Genomic DNA, 22,939 nt, shown 5'->3' with positions numbered 1-22,939 from the left:
CATACATAAAATTCACTTGGTCAAATAATACACTTGAGTGAAGTGGGAATCGGTTCGACCGAATCATTACAAGGAATCATCTCAGTTGAACGATTCGTCTGGAAACTGTACATCACTAGCAGTTTTCCTCCCTTTGCTCAGTCAGTCTCTCCATCTCTGATTTTGTGTTTGCCGCGTCGTCAATCATTCACCGTTAAACAAAGGTAGGTTTATGGACATTTTGATATTTAAACTTTGCTATGTTTCTGCTTTGGTATATTTAAAATAAGTATGTGTGCTGTTTGTCGGTGCTGTCAGAAGGTCTCTGCTTTGTGAAGACTCAGCGGTGAGATGCCACGTCAGTAGTGAAAATTCTAACGTTTTTACATTTCGCCATGTTTTGTCACGGTGTAATGTGTTTAAAGTAAATTACAGTGCAATTATATTCTAAACCTCCTTTTAGGAGTGTGGTCGTCAGATGAGACCCATGTTCAGTGCACTTCATTAGTTGGAAGAAGGTGTGGCTGAGTTAAAAAATAGTTCTTTATTTGCATATTTACTTATAATATAAATAACACGCACAGTTAGAATAACGCGAAGATTTTTAGGTGGATGTCTTGCGTATGCTAAATTAAAACAGCCCTTTGTCTAATTAATCACATAAATGGCCATGAAAGTTGAACATTCCCAATTGCTGGCCAATAAAACCACAAGAAGCGGACATTATGCTCTCATGTCTAACTAACCCATGGTTAAAATGCTATTTGTTTTGCACTGAAAGTACAAGTAAGAAGCACATTTATTTTTTGAGTAGTTCACTTGGCGTGCCTTTCACAGACATGCGGCAGATTACTGCAGTAAAGTAGAAAAAGTAAAAAGAAGTTTTGTTTCATATGGAATACACTAAAACTTAAATTTGAGGCTCATATGTCCAAAAGTTGAGCTTTCAATAGTTTCATTTACATCTTCATTCCATCCATCTATATGTCAGTAATTTTCTCTGTCTGTCCATCTCCATCTGTCAACCTATTTATGTTAATAAAACGTTTTGGTGTAAACTGACTGAACAGTAACAGAGGGTTAATTTAGCTGGAAAATAAAATGTAAAAAAAAAATTATATTATGTAATTTGTTGTTCCTGCTAACCCCATTTCCTGTGGGTCATTTTCTTTTTCAAGTTCTTTCCACTATGATGTTTAATGAACAAGAATGTTTTAGCCCGACATAGTCTGCTATATTCAAATATGTTTATATTTGTGTGATCTCTCTATTGCAAGGGAGCAGAATGGGAGCAAAGCTCAGTCGAAAGAAGAGTGAAGCTGGGATTGGAGCAGAGACAGCAGATCCAGCTGTGGCAGAGACTGAAACAGCAGACGGGACTGAGAACCAAGAGCAGAAATGTTGTGAAGGGAACAAGCCTGAAGAAGAGAAGCCTGAGTCCTCAACCAACGTCCTGGACAGCATCACACAAGCTGTAGGAGAAACAGTGAACGCAGTCACTGAACAGATTGCTGCACCGGTGGAAGACGTGGTAAACAAAGGCATTGAAGCAGTGGAGTCTGCATTGGCATCCGTCAGTCTGATCGGGAAGGAATCTGCAGAGCAAGACCCCGAGCAGAAGTCTGATCCTGCTTCTTGTGATGTTGAACCCAGCCTTTTGGATGACCTGCTGAAATCTCCAATCTCAGAAGCCCTCATTTCTGGAGTCGCAGTGGTGAGTGAAGCCATGACCGGTGAGACGGTGGAAGACAAAAGTAGTAATCCTGCACCAGCAGAGAAGGAATGTCTGGATAAGGTGGAGACGCCCTCATTGGACTGTAAACTGACTCATGAAACCACACTCCCTGACTCGGATCCCTCATTCACTTTGGAGGATATGGGACAGAAAGCAGTAGACACAGTCAACCTCATATAAACCACTATACTCTCCTTTAGAAGACAGCAGCGGCTGAAAGGTCATTAGACGCATGTGTATCACAACATTATTAAAGAAAATGAACAGTCATGTTTTCCCCCCAAGGATTTAGAATTAAAACAGGATTGTGATTCAGAATTTAACTTGGGTAGCAAACTGGATGAAGAATACATTTTTTTAAATGCATAATGAAATTAATAAATTAACCAATAGTTGTATAAATAAAATCAAAAGTTAAGAAAAACTTTGAAAGTTAGCCTTGTTCTTTAAAGAGAATGTTCACCTAAAATTCTAAATTACCTCATTTATTCTCCATAATTACGAGTTTTTTTCTTCTGTTGAACACAAAAGATGATATTTTGAAGATTGCTGTTGTTGCTGGCACCAATTGACTTCGATAGTAGGAAAATACACATACTAATGGAAGTCAATGGGTCCCCCAGCATTCTTCAAATATCTTCTTTTGTGTTCAACACCGAAAATGAACTCAAGTTGGTAATATCCCAGCAAACAAATTTGTGTCTAATAGACATCTAAACGTAGACAGCTTGGCTAAAACAAGGTTAAACATAGGCAGTCAGTGAAAATCTAATAGACATCTAAGAATAGCCCAAAACTAGACATCAAATAAACAGATTAGACAGACTTTATATGTGTAGTCATTCATTTCTGTTTATTTGATGACTCCTAGACGTCTATTAGATTTTCACTGACAGCCCAAATTTAGCATTGTTTTAGCCAAGATGACTATGTTTAGACGTCTATTAGACATCATTTAAAGACCAAAAATGTTTGCAGGGATGATAGCAGAATTCATTTTTTGGTGAACTATCCCTTGTGAATTTTACACAACCCTGCCATAAAAACCCTTTAAGCTGCATGTAAACCCTATTAGGTATACAAACCAGCTATGTCAGATCTAATGAACATTCCTAATGTTATTCCTACCAATTGGTCGACAAGCAGTAAACCAGCCGTCTGATATCTTTTTTTTTCTTCTTGATGGTCTGTATTCTTCCAAGCTGATTGTGTATGAGCGGTCCAGCCAGTCTCCCATAGGAGAAATGGAAAAGAATGTACATTAAAACAATGATTGTAGTAAATGAAAATAAAGACTTCAACAACTCACAATTGACATTCTTCCTTGATCTGTATTTTATACAACCACCCTCCAAAAAATCAAAAAACGGTATGCATTCCTACAGAATCTCTTTATAACTTTTGAACAAAACATCAAGGATATTGAAAATAAGTTGACACACTACTGCAATGGTGTTTGAAATCATTTGGAGTGCAGACAAAACACAACATAAAAGTGTATGAACTAACCCAATACGCAGGAGCTTTCTGGGAAGATAACATGCCCCATCTCAAGAGTTTTCTCAGAGAGGTTTCTGGGGAGAGGGGGGCAACATTCTTTCCAGAGAAAAGGGGTCCCGTGGGACATTAGTATTTTTTTTGAGGTTAACTTTCTGGCTCTCATCCTAAGAAACTTTGGGTTTATGTAAACAAACATCTTTTCACTGTGTTTATTGTACTGAATGTGTAGCGAAGTTTGATGAAATATTAAGCTGCTTCCGTTTGTAGGAATCTAAAGGAAATGCCATGCCTCATTATCTTTGTGTAACAGAGCTTTGTGTACTTCAGCCATAAGAGGAATGAATTTAGATGACAGGAGCAATGGGAACGCATCACTGCTCAGCTTTATACAAATATACATACAGTATAGACTCCCATGCAAATCAAGTAGATTTGACTGAAAACAAATAGATATGCGTGACCAGTTCTGCATTCCATTTCCAATAAACAACGGAAAAATACCAAATTTAAGAAGAAACTAAATATTTTTTCTCCTTTTTTTACATTACTCTTTTTTTTTTCTAACAAATAACCTTGTTATACACAAAAATATACAGTCTGAAAACAAAAATATCCAATAACATAACGTCCTTTCTTGAGTCGGTGATGTTTATAAGGCCTTTGCAACAGACAGATCCACACCCTGGGCTTTGGCTTTCTGTCAGTAAAAGAGAGAGAGAAAAAAAAACGAATTAGGATTCTGAGAGGACACTATTGGGGAAATGAAACAGGAAGCAAGAATATGTTACAGTATGTGCTCTGCTTTCCATGATAAAGCTTAGATACAAACAAAGTCTCGAAGGTACTGGCATTGCAAATTGGCTAAAATCCGATGTTTCTAGATTTTTATTGAGCCATGTCTTGTTAGTCATTTTGAACTGAAAAGACACCAAGGACAGATTGTGTTATGTAATAGTATGACAGCCACATACCAAAGAAGTCACAGTTTCTTTAGCATTTTCTTTTAATGAACACATGTTTGGAGCCCACTATCACTGGATCTATTTATCTATTTTAATATTTATGTTTTATACTATTTCAAACATGAAAGTATTTGGAGAGTACAGATAAATAAATGCATATATGTTGTTGAAGTCACACTTTACATTTTAACTGTCACACATCACAAAAAAATATAATTAATATTGACATGATATAATTTAAAAAGCAGTAAACGGTTAAGCATTTCTTTGTCTTTCACGGACCTCTTGCTATAAAAACAGCTGTTATTACATTTGAACCAATGTTGCTCCTATCTCAAGCATCAATAAATTACCCTTCTCATAAATTAAAAACAATCGGAATCGTAAAATTAGACCTGAGGTATGTATTAATAATTTTATAAGAGGCTATTTGTAAGTGGCAATCATCCATTTTATATATATATGAAAACCATGCCCTCTGATGTGACACTAAATGCTAATTTTAATTCCACTGAACAAATTTTTATTTGTTAAAAGGACCCCAATTCAAGATCATGTGACGGAGGCCCCCTGTGAAGCCGATGGCATACACTGGCCACTTTATTAGGTACACCTTACTAGTATCCCCTTTAGAACTGCTTAAATCCCTCATGATATAGATTCAACAAGGTACTGGAAATATTCCTCAGAGATTTTGGTCCATATTGACATTATAGTATCCCGCAGTTGATGCAGATTTTTCTACTGCACATCCATGATGCAAATCTTCCATTCCATCACATCCCAAAGGTGCTCTATTGTATTGAAATATGGTGACTGTGGAGGCAGTTTGAGTGCAGTGAACTCATTGTCATGTTTAAGAAACAAGACTGTGATGATTAACGCTTTATGACATGGCGTGTTGTCCTGCTGGAAGTAGCCATTAGAAGATGGGTACACTGTGGTCTTAAAGGGATGAACATGGTCAGCAACAACTTAGGTAGGCTGTGGCATTGACACAATGCTCACTTGTTACTAAATGGGCCCAAAGTGTGCCAAGAAAATATCCCCTACTCCATTACACCACCACCAGCTTGAACTGTTTACACAAGGCAGGATAGATCCATGCTTTCATGTTGTTGATGCCAAATTCTGACCCTACCATCCGAATGTCGCAGAAGAAATCGAGACTTATCGGACCAGGCAACGTTTTTCCAATCTTCATTTATTCATTCATTCATTATCTTGTCGGCTTAGTCCCTTTATTAATCCGGGGTCGCCACAGGGGAATGAACCGCCAACTTATCCAGCAAGTTTTTACATAGCGGATGCCCTTCCAGCTACATTCCTTATAGCTGCTCTCACTCTAGAGTTAGTGTGTGCGAATTCTGTCGTACGGTGCTGCGAAACAGGCGGGATAAAACAAGATTATTAGACATTTAAAAAAAAGCGAGCGATTGCTGCATGCATGCATTTCTGTCCAGAAAGGTCATGTTTTGATCATTGATTGGTCTCACGCAATCAAGTGATGCAATTGCGCAGGTCAGAGTTCACCAAGCTTGATTTTTGCACTGCAGCGAACTGCGAATGTGTGCTTTCGCAATAGATTATAATAGTTGTTCGGCAATAAGAAATGTACAGAGTTTACATTACATATAATTCTTCAATATTGGGAGCAGGACAAAATATGTTGATTTATTGTGAATAATTATTGCGATACATTATTGATGTAGCCAAGTATTGATTACTTATTTCACTTTTACTGTATCTCTGATCTTATTTTTTATGCTTGCAATTTATTTGATTTACAACTCTACAAGATTATACCAATCAAGGTTAATGATTTCATTCCTAATAGAGCTATTTAAGTCATCTGCTGAAATAGTGCAGCCCTAATATATATATATATATATATATATATATATATATATATATATATATATATATATATTAACAAAAAAAATACCAATGAAAGTGAGAAGGATATGTTGCAAAACAAATGGAACTATTAATGTAACTATTAATATTATTGTAAAATAAGTCTCAAGAGTGTGAATGTGACCACACAAATAATGTTTAAAACTCTTTGAAACTACCCCATTTAGCCTTAGACCATAATTGTGCCATTATGGTGGCCATCACTTTAAATTTAAATTAGATTGTGCTCCCAGCCTTTTTAAAAGAGGGTGGAGCTACAAATGCCGATGTGTCAGCATAGTGGCAGATTCAAAAACAAGTAGTGTAATATAAAAAAATAAAATTAATATATTTTTACCATTAGAAGCTGGATATATTCACAGACTGTTGCCACACAACTGTGTTTAAACCACCTATAAATGTGATTTTTGCATAATAGTTCCCCTTTAATAGCCTATAAAGTTTATGCAAAATATACCCATCTTCTTAGGGTAAAATCGTAAGTAAGCATCGGGAGACCTGCATGTGGTAAAACTTCTTGGCCAGGTCTACATTGGTGCGCCCGGGGTGGAAGGGATACTTCCAGAGGATGGTGTTCCAGGAGTGACCAAACCTCTTCACACCCTTGGTGAGGTAGCACAGCTCTTTATCAGACCAGTTCTGCCTCTTTCTGTGTCTGCCTGAAGACTAAAGAAGAAAATCATTAAAGATGATAAAAGTTATTTCAGAGGAAGAGCAAGTTATTGGATTGACATTTGCATTTTCTTTGATTCTGTGTTAAAAAAAAACATCTGGAAATAGCAAGACTGACTAAGAGAATTTAAAACGCTTCAGATGAGATCGTTGTAATCGTGAAATCACAGTTATGAATAGTACTATACATTTTTGGAGCGAGCGTCTTCAGAGCTTTTCTTGAGATGTCTGTGATCCGTCCACTGTTTCACGTCAGGGCCTAAGAGAAAATGCAGGATAAGGGGGAAAGGAAGTGGAATTAATGAACCAAACTATACTAAATGTGTCCATGCTGGCAAAAGCAATACAAATGGTTAGACTTGCACAGGGAAGCGAGGAGGTACATTGATCTTTAGAATGATTTAGTGGGCAGTGTAAAAGTGCATATGCTTTATAGAACCCAGTACTCTAGTATGCCACAGTATAAATACCATAATCAAGTATGCCATCTTCTCTACACATATGCTCTTTTATGACATTCTTACTCAATATGATGGCTTCAAATAGAAATGCCAGTAAACTATAATTATATTTTACAATTTACAAAATTACAATTAACAATTATATTTTACAATTACATTTTAGAAATAGAAAGCAGTTGACTGGTCAATATTTGATGCCTAAAGTATGAGATGACGTGAAAAAAAAATCATCTATCTATTTAGGTGGAAGTGACAAACCACAAGCTTGGGATGTTTACATCAGTTTTATATCTTCTAAAAGTAAATTGTCACGGTTTTGGAGCACACTAGCTTAAAGATATGCTTAAAACTAACATACTAGGGGTGTAACAGATCTTGGTTCATCTGTGATTCGTACGGATCACAACTCATGGTTTAAATCACATGTGACCTGCAGATTAATACATTTTTTTACTTGTAAATTAATTCTAAATTTGTAACAAATCTCAGAGAGAGATCGCCTCTCACATCATTCAAATCACATGTATGAAAGCATTTAGAATTTCCTGTACAATGGAATGATGATGGGAGTAGTTGTGGTAGGTTAATCAGGATATGGTGGGTTTCTTGGATTATGAAAGGTGTTTTCTGTCACTACTTGTTTAGCCTACATAATGCATTCAGTGTAAGCTGCACGATAAATCATCGAAAGATCAGGATCTCAACACCCACACAACATACACAATAAATGATGGGTTATTTGCATATGTTTATTAATCCTTCGAATCGCTGCATTCAAATCTGTGTTTGAAAAACGCAAAATCAAGAAAGAGATTCAGTCTTTAGTCTTTTGAGTTAGTCATGAAGTTACAGTCAAATAACACAGGAGTACTGGGAGAACAGTTTATAGTTTAGATATAACCACTGAGGTTTATGGGAAAGATTCAAATCACTGTCATATGCATTTATCTTGACGCTCAAAAAGTTGTAGGCAGCAATTACATTATTTAACCAGGTGGCCATCAACCAGCAATAAAAAATAGGCCACTAAATAATTCTTTAAAAATGACACATCTAGCAATAAAAGATGAAGTTTAATGAGTGAATAACTGAATTATTTATTGAAAATGAGACTAAAAATAAATATGGGTTGTACAAATCATATTGTTAGATTTATGCATTTGGCCTTATCAGCAACAGCTGTAGTGATAGTGAATTTTTCACAGCACTGAATATTATATAATTTATTAATTTTATTTTTAATAAAATTACAGGTTCTAAGTTCTGTTTGTTAAAACCAAAAGTTTCTTGAAGTACTGTTTTGTGATAGAGGGCAAGCAAATTACATTTTTCTCCTCCCTTTTTTGGCTGATGCGAAAAATGGTCCGATCAGAGACTAAAAAACATCAAGTGATCCAAACTGTGAGATTTGTGATTCGTTAGACCACAGTAACATACTGACACTAACACCTAAAAACCTTTTTTATTTTTATTTCACATGACCTTTAAGAAACACATAAAATTTGAATTAGTAACTACTCATGAGGGACTATGAAATGCTTGATTTTTAAGTGATGCATAATAGCTGCTAAACTGTAAACTGCTCATTTTATTTGAACAAGATAATGCATTAGTGCCACCTTCACGATTGTAAAACAGCTAAAAAAAAAACTTTTAGTTGGGGTTGACTCACCCTTTCCGGGCTTGAATTGTGATAATGACTGGATAACGGTACGTTACCATTTACTTGACAATTACACTAAGAACATCTCTAGAAAGTCCAGTGAAAAAGTCTTGTGGTTTTGGGAAAGAAGCCATATAGGAACAACTGAACAGCACTCAGAGACCACAACTCGGCAATGGAGAGAATGGAATGAGTGAGACTGAGGGTAAAAGGAGGACATGAAAGGAAAAAAAAAATGAGAGTAAAGATGGAAAGACATTTCAACACCATAGACAAAAGTGAAAAGCACAGTCCTGTGTCTTGTGTTATGAAACAGTAACTTATTCAATATTATATCCCAGTTCTTTGCACGCACATGCACTATTTATCAAACTTATATTGCAGATGTTTATAATGGCACAGGTACTATGAATGTTTCCCTCTTTACCTCTAAATCCCACTGTCTTCTCTATCAAACTCAAAAGACATGTAGGAATTTGTTCTTAGGAACACTTACTGTATGTTTCACGCGGTCTTCTCAGGGGTGTGAGCCTGTAACCTTGACAGAAAAGAATTACTGAGCATTAATAAAATATAAGATGCACTAAAAATGATGCTAATACACAATACTGTTGTTAAACATTGCATACAGCCAAAGACTATAGAATAGACATGACACTTGTATAGTTTTGAATGGGGGATATATGTAAAGGTCTGTATGGTGAATGATGCCCCGCCTTCTAGTAAAGGAGCCAATTGTCAATCAAAATAAACTGGCGATTCTTTGAGGAAGAGGCTCTGATCATATGTGTGTTTTTGTGAGAGTTTCTGCAGATTTTTTATGATTCGAACATTTAGGAACGAAGCTAAAGAGACTGTTGTAGTTTAATTTTATTGGTGATTCCAGATATGAAATTTAATCGTCAGCTTGGCAAACAGTTTTGAAGAATTTACTTTTCACCATTCAAACAGAATCCCTGAGAAAGATGGCCGCCAAGTAAAATGACTTGCCTTAAAGTGACATGGGTTGCGGCTGAAATTGCCTACTACTCAGTAGTCAAGTACTGCATTTGAATTTACTACTTGACCTTTAGAAAAGTACGTTCTATACAGTATGAATGCGAGTAGTATAAATAGAACCCGGACATACAACATCTGCCATTTTGTCATGACCACATGACCTACACACATCAGATGCGTCACTTCACTCCCATTCATATACTCTCTTGCGATGCATTATGAGCAGGGCCAGACAGAATCTGTGGACATTTTTTTGCTATTTTTGCAGAAAATTTTGTAAAAAATCTGCGGATTTATGCTGAATTATTTTAGAAGTATCATAAGTAAAAACTTAATATATGAAATTAAAAATAATACCCTTTTAACTTTAATATTTACAATGCAAATCTAATTAGATCCACTTATTTGATAAACAAAGCAAGTCTCTCATATAATATATATACTAAAACAGAAGATATTACTTCACAAACTATATACTGTAAATAAATCATGAACATTTTAATATTTCTATTATCATATCACAAAAATATTAGTAAACCTAATTTAAAAACTGAATAAATATAAAATGTACACATTTACACAAGTAAATACATAGACTCAATGATGAGCTAAAAATATGCAGATTACTGCGCGTGCAGATTCTGCGTGGGCCTAATTATGAGATATTGTAACGTCCATCAGATATGATTTTTTAGAGTCTCGCCGGAAGTAGTAGGTCAACCGTGTACTTTACACGTACTGTTTTTCGAATTCTATGAATTCGGACATACTACTCATTTCCCATACTGTTTTTAGCGTACTATATAGTACGGAAGTATGCGATTTTGAATGCAGCCTTTGTTACTACTAATTGTGCATTAAGGGGGCATCATAATTCCAGACTCTGTCATAAAAAAATATAAAATACGATAAAAGAGCAATATATAAAATAATACAGATGAATACAAAAGACAATATGAAAAATGAAGAATATACAAAAAAAAAGAAATATTGAAGAATTTCCTAGTATAGATTCCACTTAAATGTCCTGTTGTATTGCTCTTTTTTTTTTTGTATATTCCTAATTTCTTTTATATTGTGCATTTATCTGTATTATTTTTTTAGATGTTGATCTTTTTTTGTGGCTAAAAGATCACTAATAGTTTTGTTTTACTACAATGTGGAATTACACAGGTTGCGTTAAAAACCACATACTACTCAGTAGGTACTACATTTGAATTTGAATGTACTACTTGACCGTTAGAAAAGTAAATTCTATACAGTATGAATGTGAGTAGTATCAATAGAACTTGAACATACTGCATCCACCATTTATTCATGATCATGTGACCTACACATGCAAGTTGAGTTGCTTCACTACCATTCATATACTCTCTTGCGATGCATTATGAGATAGCGCAGCGCCTATCAGATCCACATTACTGAATTACGCTGGAAGAAGTAGGCCATTCGGATACTTCTCAGAAACTGTTAGTCAAATTCTGTGAATTCGGACATACTACTCGTTTTGCATAATGTTTTTAGCATACTATATAGTATGGAAGTATGCAATTTCAGAAGCAGTCTTTGTTACAACTAATTGTGCAATAAGGGGGCATGATATTTAAAAACTTCAGCATAATTCCACAGTCTATCTGTCATGAATATATTAAATACAATAAAAGAGTAATATATAAAATACAGGTAAATATAAAAGACAATATAAAATAAATTAAGATTATACAAAAAAAATAAATATTTTAGCCTAAAAAAAAGGATAGATTTCACTTAAATATCCTGTTGTATTGCTCTTTTTTTGTATATTCCCACTTTTTTATAGTCTATTTAACTGTATTTTTTTTTAGATGTTGCTCTTTTTTATTGTATAATTCTATGGGCACTTATTGCTAAATGATCACAAATAGTATTATTGTACTACCACATGGAATGACGCAGGCTGCATCCGAAACCGCCTTTTACTCAGTAGGTAAGTAGTAAGAATAGAACTCGGACATACTACATCTTCTATTTTGACATGATCACGTGACCTACACATATCAGTTGCGTCGCTTTACTCCCATTCATATATTCTCTTGCGATGCATTATGAGATAGCATAGTACCCATCAGATCCACATTTCAGAATCACGCTGGAAGTAGTAGGCCATTTAGGTACTTCTCGGACACTATTTATCAAATTCTATTAATTCGGACATACCACTTGGCTCACATACTGTTTTTAGCATACTATATAGTATGGAAGTATGCAATTTTAGACACAGCCTTTGTTACTACTAATTGTGCAATAAGGGGCCATGATATCTAAAAAAAAAATCATAATTCCACAGTCTGTCATGAAAATATTAAATACAATAAAAGAGTAATGTATAAAATACAGATAAATATAAAAGACAATATAAAATAAGAATAAACAAAAAAGAAAATCATTTTAGACTTAAAGAAGAGTTTCTAAGTATAGATTGCACTTAAATATCCTGTTGTATTGCTCTTTTTTTTGTATATTCCCAATTTCTTTTATATTGTCTATTTATCTGTATTATTTATTTTAAGATGTTGCGCTTTTTATTGTATAATTCTATGGGCACTTATTGCTAAAGATCACCAATAGTATTATTGTACTACGATGTGGAATGACAGTCTATTGCAGGGGTCATCAATCTCGGTCCTGGAGGGCCGGTGTCCCTGCAAGGTTTAGCTTCAACTTGCCTCAACACAACTGCCTGGGTGTTTCAAGTATACCTAGTAACACCTTGATTAGCTAGTTCAGGTGTGTTTGACTAGAGTTGGGGCTAAAATCTGCTGGACACCGGCCCTCCAGGAACAAGTTTGGTGACCCCTGGTCTACTGTATAAACCATTTTCAAACAGAATATCAGAATATACATTTAATTATAACTCTTTCCCCAACTCACATTGTTGCTTCGTATAAAAGCATCTGCTAAATTACTAAATGCAAATCACGAGGGTGTGTTTGGTTCTCCAGCCCTTGTTCTAGTAAAGCTATTGTGAAAGACGCCGTCTCTTACATCTGTCTGATGATTGGTGACTCAGCTTGTGTTTTTCCCTCTTGCTCTTCTGTTTATGCTCTTGAGCGCTTGTGCTGTGCTCTCTGATTTTGCGGTGTGTGTTGATGTGAGTGTGTGTTGGAGTGTGGCTAGTCCTCTTTAATGGCTGGCTTCTCCTGAATCGATCCTCTGCCTCTCTCAGCGTCAAGTGAAAGTCACACTGAAATCTGCAGCTACTCAACACAGCGCCAAATGACCGACTGTTCAGCTCATTCATATGTTTCACACAACCTGAGACAGAAAATATGTGTTTGTGACAGTGTGGAGAAAAAGAAGATAGAAGAACAATGAGAGTGATGAAGAAGCAGAAAGTGGCAGAATGTATTGCTTTTAAAGGGATAGTTCACCCCAAAATTGTATTCATCCTTCACTTGATACAGATCTATTTGAGTTTCTTTCTTCTGTTGAACACAAAGGAAGGTATTCTGAAGAATGCTGGTATCTGAAACCCATTGACGTCAATTTTTTCCTACTATGGAAGTCAGTAAGGTCTTCAAAATATATATCACAAAGATTTAAAAGCACATGACGGAGAGTAAATCATGAGCGGTTAGTCTTTATTTTTGAGTGCACTATCCCTTTCATATTTTAAATGTTATTTGTGTGCATGTATACAGACACACACCTGCACAGCGTAGAGTGTTGGACTTCGAAGCAGATGGTGGTTTTAGAAACTTGTTGATTTCTTTGTCTAACAGCTCTGTGCATAGAGACATATTATCTGAAAACAGAATTCAGCACAACGCGATTATCTTAAACATCACATGATTACCACAGAAATCATTCTATACAGTAGATGAGGAGGAGTGACGGGTTTAACTGTGACTTCGCACAAAGTGCTAAGTTTGATGTTTTAAGAAAGATTTACCATCTGAGAGAGAGGGTTCGCGCTGGTTTCTCTTCACGGGATCAGGATGTCTGAAAATATCTGGGCTGAAACCCAAGAAAAATAAAATGGAGAGAGAAATGTCACTCCCTTGAGGAGGAAAAATTTACAGACTCTGTCTTGAAAAGTCATCGACATGAAATGCTTTATGTGAATCTGGATTTTATGTGAACATGCTAATCCTGAATAAAACAAGTAAGAATGAAGAAGCAAGAGTAATTGGGAATGTCCCTGTTTAACGAGTCCATTCTCTGCGTTCTTCGAATTGAGAAACAGCCAAAGTCTCCTTAACCGAACATACCTGATTCAGACCTTTAACAGAGACTGAAAGTCCCATAATATTTGTGACAGACAAAGGAGATATCCAAAACATGAAGTGTTGGTGGTCCTCCAGGAACGTGGTTGAGAAACACTGTTTTAGGCAGTTTAGTTTCAACCCTAATTAAACACACCTGATCAAACTAATTCAGTCCTTCAGGCTTGTTTGAAACCTACAGGTTAGTGTGTTGGAGCAGGGCTATAATTAAACAGTGCAGGGCTGCGGCCTCCAGAAGAGTTTGACACCCCTGCTTTAGGCTATGATCCTCTGAGCAATGAAGTTTTTTGTGTCTCACACTGCTCTCAATTCGGAAGGGATCATCCCTACGCTCTAATAAGCCCGTAGAATGGAATCTACCCAATGTGTGCATCTAGAAAATCTCACGGTGTGTTTGTTTACCCCTGTGTATCTCTGTTGCCCTCTGTTGGTGTGCTGCAGTTTTGGAGAAGTTCATAACCATCATCATCAGACTCTAGATTCATCATCTTTAATCTCTTCACCACTCTTTCAGACTTCACATTCCTCTTCAGTTCTCTCTTGTTCACTCCTTCTCTCCTTGTTTCCTGGTTGTCACTCCTCTCATTCTCTCTCTTTTGTTTATGCTTTCTCTTTTTGCTCTTTTCCCAGTTAGGGCCTTTGAAAAGGTTGACTTGGACAGGACTCAAACCCTCTTCAGAGCTGTCAGGCTGCTGGTGGTCACATACACAAACACACAATCTTACCTTTAAATGATCTATTAAAGTTGTTGAAACTGGTGTAACCTAATGCTCAATGCTTAACATTTACACATTAGAAATCAATGTGTGTACATACTTACCAAACTATCCTGGTCTTGCAGTATTTCACTTGTGATTGGAGTTCCTGCAGGAATTGCGCGGAACTCCCCATATACTCGATGATTACCTTTGACCTTTCGCATTACAGAACCCTCCCACAATTCATCATCGCATTCCACATGTGAGTCTGACCTCTTCATGCTGTGCGGTTGGCTTTCGGGGTCTCTTTCCCATAGTTTCTTACCAATCTGAAAATTAAAAAGCAAAATTTAGTAACTTAATAATTAAATTCAATTCAACTGAAAGACAACAGTGCTGCAAACATTGTGAAATTTCATAACATTCATACACAAATAACCTTTTTTTCGAGCAGCTGTATTCTCTGAAGAATCTGTCCAGCTGATCGCCATTGTCCCTCTCTGTCACACTCATTTGGATCTATAGTGGACATACCTGGGCCTAATGATTCAGCTAGGCAGAGAGGAAAACAAAATCAGTACTAAAGGCTGTTAGATGGGGTCACCTGAAGTTAATAGCATATAATTAGTACTTTAATTAACAGTATGCACCTTCTAAGCTGGGGATAGATACACTAGGTACGTTTACATGACAGGGCTCAACAATAAGGACTGCCCGGTGGCCCGGGGCTAGCGTGAGAGACACTTGGGACAGTAGACCGCATCATTACTGGCCCGATTGGGACAGTGCTTTAGTGTCTTGTCACTAACATTTAACTTGTCTGTAACTATTTGTCAATTGCATGCATTTTAAGTTTGTGCTTTTAAGTCTTTACACACTACATTCTCTGTAATGTCGTAAACAACATATTATTTTCCGGTTCCTCTTATCTGATTGATTTGACCCTGCAAATTTTTTTGTAACCTGGTAACAAACAGTAAAACGTACAAACAGCAACATGGCGTCTACATCAAATTATAAGGCTAAAAGAAAATGTCTGTTTCTAACGTCTTGGCAGTAGACATTTACATGGGAACAACACGACAAAATAAAAATTAAGTGAGCGAGTTTGCCGTCAGTTTGACAAGTCAGCCACCTTTTGTTAAATAATTTCAAACCGCAATAAAATACCTCCACATTTTCCATACTGCTCTTTTTGTTTGCATAACACTTTTATTTACTTTTTTTTTTTTTAAGTATTGAAATTCTAGATTCACAGACTTTATTTTTGACACATTAATTAAAATATGTGGCTAAAAAATAGCTATTAACTTTCCTTTTTTTCTTGGTGGGGCCAGTGAAAATTTTGGCAGGGCAAGTAAAAATCTAAACCACTTGCCCGATCGGACCAGTAGAAAAAATCCTTAGCGTTGAACCCTGCATGAACACCAATATGGACAATGTGAGCAGTGATGCCACTTCTGAGCAATTGGACCGGACCGTATAGACCATTTTGAGGGATGTAAACAATAGCAGTGGTCCCAACATGTTTTCTGCTTTACATTTTTATTTCCATAGCTTCCAAGAATCCAAAAAGGTCCACATATTGATAAATAATGTTATGGCAGCTGTTTTGATGTCAATTTATGATTAAATCGCCTCTTGTTGCAGTATAGTGTGCACATGTATTGTGAGGTTTGGCTTTAAATCCCATACAATGTTAGATGGTACCATACTGAAATTGCATGGGAATTGCAAAGAAGTATGCCTGGTCTTAGACGAGTATTGTCCTTGCATTTTGTATTCAAAAAAGGCTTTCGCAACTTCACTGTGATTATATTAACTCTCATACACTTTAACTTCAGCATGCTTCTACAGCCATTAAGTGTAAGCTTGTGAGAACATAAAAAAGTAACTCACTGATTCTGTTGCAGGTGTGAAGTACGAATATGGCTGCTTTTTTGAGCTCTTCATCACTGGTTTCAGTGAGCAGTGTAATTATAATAGGTAAACCCCCTGCTGACAACAACTGCGACTGCTGTTCTACTGCACAGATAAAAAAACAGACTGACTAATTACAACAATATACAAAAAAACAGGCAAAAACAATGTTATTTATAACATGTAAGTGTAAAAGCAGCCGTTTGAGAAGATGCTGTGAAGATAAGGATCCTGAAGTGAGAATCAGGACCAACTGTAATTAATAAACAAATACAAAAAAATTCATATAATTTATTTTTTTTATTTCATGTTAAAATTATTTCAAATAAACAAATTTTCTTTTTTTTCTTACTTAGATTTTTTTTTTGTTTCTCGTCCAAAAACTAAATCCTAAAATCAAGAAGAATTTTCTAGACAAGTAAAAAATGTTTTTCTGATTTCAGAAATAACTAGTAAAAACTAATTGCGTTTCTCCTTAATTCAGGCAAAATCATCTGCCAGTGGGATAAGCAAAATAATATGAAAACACATTTATTTTACTTTTGACATTGGCAGATTTATTTAGCTTGTTTTAAGATAAAACGTGTTTAAAATTGACTTGTTCATTACGAAATCAAGACCAAAAAAAATGCTTCTTAATTTAAGATTTTTTTTGATATTTGGATTAAAAACAAGAAAAAAAAATCTGGAACAAATCTGTACCTTGAGTCAGCTAAGCTAAAGATCAGAAAGTTGTTAAGAAGGATCAAATGAAAAGACATGAATTTTAGCCAAAAGCTCACTTTACAAGCAATATATTGTGGTCAGTATTGCTGGCACTTGTATATGTATAGAAATTAATAATTTGTATACTCCCATATAGAATAGTATTTACAATAGAATAGAATTAAATATAGAATTTACAATGTAAACAACCAATCTTCGTAGTAAACTGATATTTTGTTCAATTTCTAACTTACCAAGAAACAATTTTTTTGCATTAGAAGTTGTTACCAGTGTAGATTAGGGATGGGAAGATTAACCGATATGTATCGAAACGCGGTCATGCGCGTGCATGATGCGAGTGCATCGGTAGAGCAGCAGAGGATGAATGAAATTTTGGAAGCAAATCGAGATGCATCGGTTTTTGCGAGATGCATCGATTTTTCCGAGATACAGCTTATATTTTTAATATAGAATGTATTTTTTATTTATTAACAAGTGTTGTCAACCTGTTTTTGGCGCATAATTTAATCGACCTACATAAAGTAAGCCTTAGCAACGGATTTGCGGATGTGCACACACTACAACTCAGTGTATCAGGTGTGCGGATGAAGCTAGTGGAGCGCCCTCAGAAAGTGCGAGAAGCAAAACAAACATTTTATTCCCCACTGAGTTTTAAATCTAAAGTATGGCAAGCAACATTATGGATTTAAGGATGGACGACTTGACAGGACAGATGCAATTTGCAAAATGTGCCGCGCATCTGTAAAATACGCGGGCAGTACGACTAATCTGAAATCTCACTTGAAGGAGCGCCACGGTGTTGTTGTGAAAGCATCTTCCAGTGTTTCTGCATCCCCGGCTTTCGCACTGCTTCAACCAGCTCCAAAAGTGGTGAGAAAAGCATTGCAAGTTTTTTTTTCCGTGCGCAACAGTTCTGCTCGCTCTACGCCAATAACGAATGCTATTGCATTGTTCATCTGCAAAGATATTCAGCCTAGTGTCACGGAGAACGAAGGTTTTAAACACCTCCTCCTGTTATTTTTATTTAATTATAATAATAATAATATTAATAATAATAATAATGATAAAAATAATTGGGTGTCACGGTGGCACAGTGGGTAGTTTGACCACCTCACAGCAAGAAGATTGCTGGTTTGTTATATTTTTATCAGCCTGTTGTTTACAGTGACAGTGATGTTTCAAAGCAGCATAACACTGCTAGTTCACAACCTTAAGTTTTGAATAATCAGTGGCAAAATATCTTTTTAAAACTTGTTTTCATAGTTGAAAAGTTAAATCACAATTCTTGTTGTGCAATGCTAAATTTATTTATGTTGAGTGCAAATATATACATATTTTTTTAATTGATATTGCACTTATACATTCTGTTTATCTTGAAAATACTTAAATAATATGTGCTATATGTTCTAAAATGGCCCTCTACTGTAAACTGACACTCTGGCTCTGAGAGAAAAGCCAGTTTGTAAAAAAAAGTCTTGGTTTTGCTTGGTTTATAAATAATCAAACTCATTCAATGGCACAGCATCCTCTTTCACATCATCTCATAAACTTGATCTAATTAGTGCTGAAATATCGCATCGTATCGTGATATGGGTGTGAATCGTATCGTGTTGCATCGCAATATGTCACAAATGTATCGCTAATATATCGGATCGTATTCTTTGTATCGAGATGCGTATCGGATCGGCATTATAGCTTAGATGCCCAACCCTAGTGTAGATACCTGCGAATTTTACTTAGAAATACTAAGTTTATCTTTTATAGTGCAGAACTTCCTTTTTGTACTTGGAAGAATATAAGACATTTTGCCATGGTATGTTACCAAAAACTGACCACAGGCATCTGTGAGGTGTCCAGTCGTTAACACCACAGCGAGCTGATCTTGTGGATCAAGGTTTGGGCTAGATAACAGACGCAGTAGTCCTGGGATAACCCTCAGCTTTGATAAAGAAGATCCCAACAGCTCTGAGACAGAAAGAGAAAGGAAACTGAAAACCCTAATCAACCCAGTATTATATTTGGGGTTATATTGGGGTGTGCATGCATGTGTCTTACCGTTATTAGAGATGCAGGCAGAAAGTGTTTTAGTGATTATCGTAGCCATCTTACAAACAGAAGCACTGTGTGTAGACTGAGATAAAACTCGGGTAAGAGTGTCTGAGAGTGAATCCAGGCCTCCCACTGACACAAAATATTCCTGAGCACAGGCTGAAAAATACAGATTCACATGCGATGAGAAAATGAGCACGTAAGATGGAGTTATTTTGCTGATGTTCTTACGATTGTTTGCCACAGTCATTCCAATAAATGAGCATAAGGGTTGTGCCAGCTCTGCCCTGGGTAATGCCACTTCTTGCAGCCAGGGCTTTATCTCAGGAAAAACACTCATACACACGTTCTGATTCTCCTCTGTGAAATAAAAACAATCAGGTTGTGAAAATATGTATTTGCACACACACACACACACACACACACACACACACACACACACACACACACACATATATACATATACATATAAGGCGGTGCCGTGTATCAAGATGATAATGCACCAATACACACAGCAAGACTGTTGACAGAGTGGTTTGGTAAACACGAAAGTGAAGTTGAACATCTCCTATGGCCTGCACAATAACCAGACCTAAATATTATTGAGCCACTTTGGGGTGACCTGGCCACAACTCTCCAAAAAGAATGCCTCAAAATCCATCCAGCCACTGTGCAGGACTTAGTATTATTCCCAAGATGAATTGATGCTGTATTGGTAACAAAAAGCGACCCTACACCAAACTAATGGCTTATTGTGGTCTAAAACCAGACGCTTCACTTTCATTGTCCAACCCCTGTATATATAGGTGTATGTGTAAACAATGGTAAAGGGGTAGAAAGATGCCCGTACCATTTTGAGGGTTGTTGACAGAGCCACAGAGCGCACTAGACACAGTGATCCACAACTGCAGCTGCTCATAAGACTCACCAGGAACTGGAAAACTCTGCCTAAAGAGTGGCATAAAGAAAACAAATAGAATCTGGTTGTTAAGCAAAAGGGTAATATTTTAAATAGGTGTTCATATGCTTTTCTGTATTTAAAGATTCACTTCAATAAAACACCAGAAAGAATTTGAAATACATTCACATCTTAGTGTTTATCATCTGTTTGTGAATGTTTTCATTCATCCAGGAATGCACTGTCTTAGAGTGTTAAAAGGATAAAGCAAAATAAATTGATTAAGTTAACATCACACATTTAAACTGATTGCTATTGATGCCAAAAAGTGGAACATTATCTGAATGTTATGCATACCTGAACAATCGGAGTAAGGCTTCAATACACCTGGAGGTCTTAGCAAGAGTCTGTCCACATCCTAGAACGCAAAACACACATACAGTTAAAGGTAAATGGATTAACGCTCCTGTGAAATTTTAATTCTTTTTAAATATTTCTCAAGTGATGTTTAACTGAGCAAGGACATTTTATACAGCATTTCCTATTATAATTATGTTATTCTGGAGAAAGTCTTAATTTTTTCGTTTGACTGCAGTAAAATCAGTTTCATTTATTAATTTTTAAATGATTTTTTAAGGTCAGTATTATTAGCCCGCTTAAGAAATATTTCTAATAAATGTAATATTTCTAATTCTAATATAATTTCTATTGATCTAATAGGAACAGAACAAACCACTGTTGTTCAGTGGTTTGCTTGATTAAAGTAACTTGCCTAGTTAATCTAATTAACATAGTAAATTGCACTTTTAGCTAAATACTAGTATCTTAAAAAATAACTAGTAGAATATTATGCACTGTCATAAAGGCAAAGACAAAATAAAATAGTTATCAAAAAATAATAAGTAAAAATCTTATTTTTGCTCAGATGTTTTTATTAAAATATAATTTATTAAAACAACAACTTATAAGAACTGTAATTTAGAAAGAAATTATGAAACTATTATATTTAAAATGTATTTCTCTCCATTAAACAGCACTTTTACAATAACAAAAGATCATTTTGCCTTAAACAGTACACACAATTGTGAAATAATAATCTGACCAGACAACCTGTCCAACTTTGAAAAAAACATACACATAGAAATGGCCTCTGAGTTTTGACACAAGTTTTATGGTGAGACTTACTGTTGTTGGCAACCAATACAGACAGCATGTACACTGCGACTCTTTTCTCCGTCAGAGGCATTTCCTGTTCCAGATGCTGCACAAAGTCTCGAAACATCTCTTCTCTACACAGTGCCTGTTTACAGCTCTCTGCAGGAGAAAATATGTTTGTAATCAGACATGTTTGTTTTCATTTCATGCCAAAAGCCAGAGTCATTCCAATATATACTATTTCTGAATATTTAAAAAGTGAAAAATGGATCTAAAAACTAAAAAACGTGTCTGAAAACATGGCACTTTTTGTTATTTTATGCAATAAAAATTAAAATATTCATTTTTATTTTAAATTTGGAGGACTTATCATCTGTTGCTTATAAAATAAAACAAAAATACGCTGCACTCAGACACAGCGTAAATACATAAGAAATTATTTGAATTATTTGAAAGTGCTCTCTTAACTGTTTCCATATGTAACCAAACACATACCATGCAGTTCAGCCAAAGATGCAAGTGTAAATAGTGCAGTCTCTTTAACTTGAGAGAAAGTACTGGATTTTGATAGGTTATAGATGAAAGAAATGCCTCCGATCTCTCTGAGGAACTCAACATACTGATCTGAAATACAAAAAAACACTCACTAAACTGCACAATAGTATATTTAATTTTATGTTTGTGTAAGAAAAGTTGTATTTCTGTTTGATTTGATTATATTTTGAGCTGTAAAGCAAACCATTTTGCTTGCAGATTGAGATGATAGTGAGAAGAGCTTGTTTCTGTGAGCCAGGCCATTTCATCTGGTATTTCAGACATTCCAGCAAAAGACGCAAATCTGTCTTGGTAGCTGGAAATGTGAAATCATTCAGCTTGGAAAGCAAAATACACCACTGGATCTGTACAATTGATGAGTATTGTGCAATACAATATAATATACACTCACCGGCCACTTTATAAGGTACACCTGTCCAATTGCTTGCTAACACAAATTTCTAACCAGACAATTACATGGCAGCAACTCAAAGCATTAAGACATGTATACATGGTCAAGACGGTCTGCTGCTGTTCAAACTAAGCATCACAATAGGGAAGAAAGAGGATTTACTGTAAGTGACTTTGAATGTGACATGGTTATTAATGTCAGACGGGCTGGTCTGAGTATTTCAGAAACTGCTGATCTACTGGGATTTTCAGGCACAACCATCTCTAGGGTTTACAGAGAATGGTCTGAAAAAAAAAGTAGAAAAAAAAATCCAGTGAGCGGCAGTTCTGTGGGTGCAAATGCCTTGCCGATGTCAGAGGAGAATGGCCAGACTGGTTCCAGTTGATAGAAAGGC

General features: G+C 35.8%; 3 protein-coding genes across 4 annotated transcripts in view; 2 read left to right on the top strand and 1 right to left on the bottom strand.

Annotated features, from left to right (window-relative positions):
* Positions 1-22,939, top strand: part of LOC101882393 (uncharacterized) — a 771,022-nt gene that overhangs the window by 152,464 nt on the left and 595,619 nt on the right. The window lies entirely within an intron of this gene.
* Positions 136-3,025, top strand: si:dkey-238c7.16. Of its 2 annotated transcripts, XR_012393703.1 has the most exons (3): positions 140-203; positions 1,257-2,456; positions 2,597-3,025. XR_012393703.1 is itself a non-coding variant. In NM_001044882.2 (2 exon segments), a coding segment is annotated over 1 exon segment (630 nt). In that variant the 5' UTR covers positions 136-203; positions 1,257-1,264; the 3' UTR covers positions 1,895-2,494.
* terb1 (telomere repeat binding bouquet formation protein 1) lies at positions 2,024-22,449 on the bottom strand (the record flags this gene model as incomplete). Its single annotated transcript, NM_001089382.1, is given in 19 exon segments — positions 2,024-3,911; positions 6,592-6,759; positions 6,954-7,024; positions 9,386-9,427; positions 12,913-13,182; positions 13,577-13,672; positions 13,820-13,884; positions 14,556-14,845; positions 14,974-15,180; positions 15,291-15,403; positions 16,751-16,876; positions 19,331-19,462; positions 19,553-19,705; positions 19,778-19,906; positions 20,397-20,494; positions 20,802-20,862; positions 21,630-21,758; positions 22,095-22,223; positions 22,339-22,449. Coding segments are annotated over 19 exon segments (2,438 nt in total), but the record flags the coding sequence as incomplete, so codon positions are not given.

The sequence above is a fragment of the Danio rerio genome, chromosome 18 (genome assembly GCF_049306965.1).
Source record: "Danio rerio strain Tuebingen ecotype United States chromosome 18, GRCz12tu, whole genome shotgun sequence".
Classification (NCBI taxonomy): domain Eukaryota; kingdom Metazoa; phylum Chordata; class Actinopteri; order Cypriniformes; family Danionidae; genus Danio; species Danio rerio.
The sequence above is the reverse complement of the archived record's forward strand: the minus strand, read 5'-3'. Positions and strand labels throughout refer to the sequence as shown.